This window comes from Acinonyx jubatus, chromosome C1 (assembly GCF_027475565.1).
Source record: "Acinonyx jubatus isolate Ajub_Pintada_27869175 chromosome C1, VMU_Ajub_asm_v1.0, whole genome shotgun sequence".
Classification (NCBI taxonomy): Eukaryota; Metazoa; Chordata; class Mammalia; order Carnivora; family Felidae; genus Acinonyx; species Acinonyx jubatus.
In genome coordinates, this window is record NC_069381.1 from 191,173,346 (window position 1) to 191,179,345 (window position 6,000).

The 6,000-nt window shown below is 35.1% G+C and overlaps 1 protein-coding gene across 1 annotated transcript in view; it reads right to left on the bottom strand.

The window, feature by feature from the left end:
• Positions 1 to 5,102, bottom strand: part of LOC128311887 (uncharacterized) — a 45,174-nt gene extending 40,072 nt beyond the window's left edge. The window contains exons 1-2 of the mRNA XM_053203782.1: positions 5,019 to 5,102; positions 4,732 to 4,936 (exon numbers count right to left, since the gene is read on the bottom strand). Coding sequence (XP_053059757.1) covers positions 4,732 to 4,936; positions 5,019 to 5,102 — 289 coding nt within the window. The remainder of the gene's footprint in view (positions 1 to 4,731; positions 4,937 to 5,018) is intronic.
• Positions 5,103 to 6,000: the final 898 nt, after the last annotated feature.

Below are 6,000 nucleotides of genomic sequence, written 5' to 3' on the forward strand. Positions count from 1 at the left end.
AAAATATTGGGAACTTGATGTGATCGATCTTCCAGCCACTGGTTAACTGACCCTAAATCCACGCTATTTCCTGACTTTCTTTTCTGTGCGATAATATTCTTCCCTATTATTTAGGCCAATTTGAAAAATGTTTCTTCCACTTTTACCTAAAATTATCCAAAATGGTTCAACAGATTGAAAAACAACAAGATAGAACAAGTAAGGGCCAAACTTAATCCACAGGCCCTGCAGTTATGATGCCTAAAATATATACAGGCCAACCATGACTCCATTTATATGAAATAATATCTTGGAGACAATTCGTTTCATTTGTGTTTTCCCCTTAAAAATCCAAGAACAAAAGTGAAAATGAACTTAAACTGCCATTATCAGAATGGTTACTTGTAAAAGTCAATAACAATTGCAAAAATGAAATAGGATGGTTTTTTGGTTTTTTTTTTTTTTTTTTTTTTTGTCTACAGGTTATTATAGCATTTTTATCAAGTAATGATGACAAACTTTTTGGAGTTTGAGTCAGGATTTTATAAACATAGAGCATTCAATCAGCCTGAAAGCCATCACTTTAGCATAAAGAATGTGGCCAACAAGTGGCCACAATGTGGCCAAACATTTGCTGTGAGGGCCTCATCTCAGGTTGACAATTTAAGTACTTTTCAGAGCGAAGTAGCAGTTAGAAAGTACCTTTATGTACTCTAAAGTACCATAGGTAAACTTTTAGTAATGAAATTATAGAGCCTTTTTTTTAAATTCTCTTGATAAAGGTTATTTATCCTGATACACTGAGAAATAAGAGCTGCAAATTTTACAATATCCAACATTATAAAGAATATTTTGTTTCTAAATCTGTTGGATGCGGTGAATTGTGAAGAAGAGCAATAAACTATTGCTGATAAATAAACCGATGCTTTATGACAACACTTCCTTCGTATTTCAGATAAAATTTCCCTTCAATGAGTCACAAAACACACGTAATGCTCTGGAGCTGACTGTGTATCAGCAAAAGTAAAAGAGGCAAAAATAATCTTACAGCAAGTCCACAGCTGATGGTATCCAATTTTTTTCAAGACTAGATTACTATAATCTATCTCGATATTATTATCATAGAAATAGAATATGTATCAATGAAAGTCTAGTCTGGATACAGAAACGTATCTGTTGTTTCAACAGGGAGAGAATTTACTATCAAGAATTATTAACTGGGTGTTATTAGGAAACAAAGGGCAAAAGAAGAACACAATGGTAGCACTTTGGGAATCAGGGCAGAAAGAAGTTAATCGGAGGGAACAAGAGGAACAGTTTGTAATTTTGAAACATAGATGCTTGGATGACAGCTAGAACAAAGCTGAGACTCAGATCTCTGAGGAGGGGGTGCTGTTTGGCTGCTCTTATGGCCTCAGAACCTTAGATGTGGAGCCAGACATCTGAGGAGAAAGCACCAAAATTGGTGCTGACATTTTTGAGAGGCATAATGAGGCTGGTGCAAGGGGCTGGGAGAAGAGCCAAGTGGGATTAGCTGCTCCTGCTAGGATGAAATGTCACTGTAGCTGCAAGACACCATGCTAAGTGAAATAAGCCAGCCACAGAAAGACAAATAATTTCATGATTCATTCATATGAGGTATCATCAGGCATTCATTCATTCACTTGGTTAAGGTGGTTCTCTGCCAGGTTTCTCTACTTTCATTACTTTTTTCTTTATATTTAATGGGTATGTATATCTGCTGAAGATGTTTTCAGACTGTGCAAAGATGCCGTGTCTCAAACTTTGTGCTCGCTAATTTTAGCATCTATCCGTGGGTCTTGACCGCGGCAAGGATTACTGTGGTGGTTTTAATGGTGACTTTCCATTCTCCTCTGTCTCAACCCGCTTGGCGGCCAAGGCCAAACACCACAGACCAGGTGGCGCAAGCAATACTAATGCCCTTTCTCAGGCTTCCGGAGGTTAGAAGTCCCAAATCAAGGCACCAATAGAGTTTGTTCCTGTGTCCTCACATGTTCTCTGCGTGAGTATGGAGAGAGAGACATCTCTGGCCTCTTCCTCTTCTAATAGGGACACCAGTTCTATTGGATTAGAGCCCCATCTTTAAAACCTCATATAACCTTAATGACTTCCTACAGACCCTACCTCCAAATACAGTCACATTGGGTGCTAGGGCTTTGACGTAGGAATTTTAGGGGGACACAATTCAGACCACGGCACCCTCATTCTCTGTACATGAATTAGTGGTACTGTTTTGGAAGGAAGGGGTGTCCTTTCTTATATTTATGCGTTTAAATAGTTATTTATATCATTATGAAATCGGGATATTTATTTTATTCATTTTTATCCCTGTATATGATTCGTGGGAGTGTAGCAAAAATACAAATGCTTAGTAGCCCAACTGTTTCTAGCTTTGGCAGTTGGGAGCTCCAACTCTGTATTTTTGAATTTTAATTTTAGATCTAGGTTTTATCTCTGTTATATTAATCTAGATTATTTTTTATCACTATTACTTCAATAGAAAATATTTAATTTCTAAATCTATCCATTCTGTCTATTTTTTCATTTTCTTTTACTCCAATTTCAGGGTGAGTGCCTAGAATTTCTCCTCCACATAAATGATTACATTGTGTCAGATCAATTTTACTTTTAATGTAGATGTTAAATATAATGTTTTATTTATTTATTTTCTTGAGGGTCTTTTGATGCTTTTAATTATGAGTGAAAGATGCTGTTCTAGGTACCGAATTAATATCTTAATTTAATGAATATTTTTCCCACTCCTTCACAACTGAAGGAAGCAGATTGAAATTATCTTAACCCTCTTAAAGTGCTCAAAGCAAGTCTACCTTTTCACAGAAGTGTGATAGGTGGATTTGTGACCCCTCTTGTGCAAAAAATAATTTTGCCCATGACCTAATTCCTCATACCTGTGAATTTGTTACCTTAGGTGGCAAAGGGACTTTTTGCTGATGAAATGAAATTAAACATCTTGATTTATTTGCAACTGGTGACATTTTTCAATATGCTAATTTTTGTACTTGATAATTTGAGTCTGACCTTTGTACTTTTCCTCTATAGTAATAATGTGCTAATTAATATCTAAGGCAGTATCTAAGTAAATATGACAGTATGTGAGGAAAAATTTAATTCAAATTTAGACAAATTTCATGAGTATCAAGATCATCAAAATTATACCAAACTGACAATAATATACACATTTTGACTAAATATGAGAATCAAATAAATAAATGAGATTTATTTCATATGTGGAAGATAATCAGATAATCTTCCAATTGCTGTAGTAGTGGAAGAGAAAAGAATATCCCCCCCTCCCATAAATCTATCAGGGCTTTCCTATGTGTATTCACAATAACCCAGAGTAACTTACAATCATGAAGTCGGAGATATGTATATATTTATATCATGAAAAAGTAGAATTCTATGTTCGTAAGAATTAGAACAAATAATGTATGTGTGTGTGTGTTTGAAATCTGTGCCCATGGTAAAAAGATTTCTACTTTGTTGGAAAGACAACACTGTAGTTTAACGTTTAGATGTTATTTAAAATCCTGCCATATTACTAACATGACCAGAAGTGTTCAACAACTTATTAAACCTTGCTGGGCTTGAGGTCATTACTGCGATAGAAAAAATAAAAATATATAGCCCTATCTTATAGCACTGTTGTAAATTCCAGTTGAAGTATTTTTTTCCTCAAATTCTAAAATACAATAGAAATTCTAGATAATAACTTTTAGGGTTTTTTTTTTCTGTCACCATTTGTTGAAGAGATTGTCTTTTCTCCACCATATTATTGCCTTTGCTCTTTTGTCAAAGATCAGTTAACTACATTTGTTGGGTCTATTTCTTAGCTCTTTACCTTGTTTTATTGGTCTATTTGTCTATTGTTCATCAATATAACATACCTTGATTATTACAGTTTTATAGTAAATCTTGATATTGCAAATAATCAGTCCTTTGACTTTGTTCTTCTCCCTAAATATTGTGCAGACTATTCTGAGTATTTTATTTTGGACCTCAAAGAATGACTTGGGAAGTATTTCCTCTGATTGTATTTTCCGGAAGAAATGATAGAGAATTGGTGTAACTTCTTCCCGAATCGTTTGGTAGAATTCAACAGTCAGTAAATCTGAGTCTGGGATTTTCTACGTTTGAAGATTAGTAGTTATTTATTCAAGTTTCAAATACGCACAGGCCTATTCACATTGCCTGTTTCTTCTCATGTGAGCTTTCAGTCTTAAAAAACCAGTGCTACAGATCAATTATGAACAAAATATTTTATAAGAAAAAGCATTCAATTTGAAATGTTGAAAAGGTTTATATAGGAGGACATTTTATCCTGCAAGTTTGACAGCTAGTTGCTTTACTGCCATACAACTTCAAGAGACTCTTTTAAAAGAAGCTAGTTCTTTTTGGCACCCAAAGAATATAAGATGTGATCAAATCTTCTTCAAATAAAAATAAAATCCCATCACACAACCAGTGTAGTGTTTATCATTTAGGCATTTATGCTAGAGAATGGGGGAAACACTAGTGAAGAAAAATAGCAGATACTTCAGCTATCAGCTGAGGTACAAAAGAAAACAAATACAAGCAAGTTTCATAATGAGGGAATGGGAAACAGACAAACTTAACAATTTTAATTTCTTTGATGCTTGTATATTTGTGGTGATGAGGTTGGCTTTCATCATGTGCTTCCCTCAGCATGCTTTTGAGATTTATACTTACCGTTGTATGTGTCATTATCCAGTTCTCTTTCACACTGAGCATTTTGCGATTTGAATATTTTGCTACATGAGTATATCACAATATGTTTATCCATCCCCTTGTCAATGCTTGCTTCCATGTTTTGGCTTTTAGGCATAACGCTGCCATGAACGCTCTTGTACAAGTCTTTTAGCCACGCGGCTATGTGTTCGTTCTTCTTTGGTCTCTGCGTAAGGATGGCATGACTAGCTCAACTCATATGAAACTGCCAGATAGTTTCCCAAATGTTTGTAAAATCTTACACTTACATCAGCAATTCCATCAATGTCATTGTGATACCACATTGTCTTAATTACTCTACCTTCTTTGTCTTTCAAAATTGGATCAACCATTTAAGGTCCTTTGCATTGGCACATAAATATGAATTGTATTTCCATTAGAATCTGAAGTGGTTCCCTGAAACATGGGGATTCGCTTTTGAGTGTCTAGCTCTGGGAAACCATTTCCACTACTTTGTGAATGGGAAATCAAATAGTAATGCGGATGCACCTCCCTAACTCTAACATCATCGCCAGGGGAAAGACTAAAATTGCGTTTCCTACATGGAAAGCCGAGAGCAGTGTGGTTCTGACTAAAATGCACAGTCCACCGCCCTGAATCCTTCCTCAGTAATTGAAGTCCATTACTGCTGTGCCACAGTCTCCAAATACTCCTAGTCACCACTGTGACTCAGTACTGTGACCCCAACTATTTCAGTACTGCTAAAAGTCCTTTCCTTCTCATCTTCCACTATGCGCCTCAAGCCCTATTCATATTCCTGGAAACACTGTCACCACTGCATGAGCTTTATGTCTTCCAGAGAGAAATTAGGGAAGTAAGATAATTCATTTTAATGGAGGAATAAAATTAAATACATTAAAATGGTTTAATTAATGTCTATAATAAAGACAGAATAGAACAAATGAACTTCTTAAGGATTTAATATGACTCTAAGATAAACTATTTATATTACTATTTTTCCTTATCTGTATTTATTTTTATTCGCTTCAGCCAAAAATATGAATTTAAAACTATCAACGCATAGAAAAGCTTTTCAAAATGGTTCCCTGTGTGGCTGAGCATGTAAAAAGATTTTTGTTTTCCCTTCTAAGGGGCAGTTAGGTGAGAAAATTGATTAACAGAATCTATGAGTGGGAAGAAAGTAGATGTGGTTACTGGAACAAGTCCTTTTAAATATGAATGATCTGATGGGCCCATATAAATCCGTATACCAATACTAAAGATTTTCTA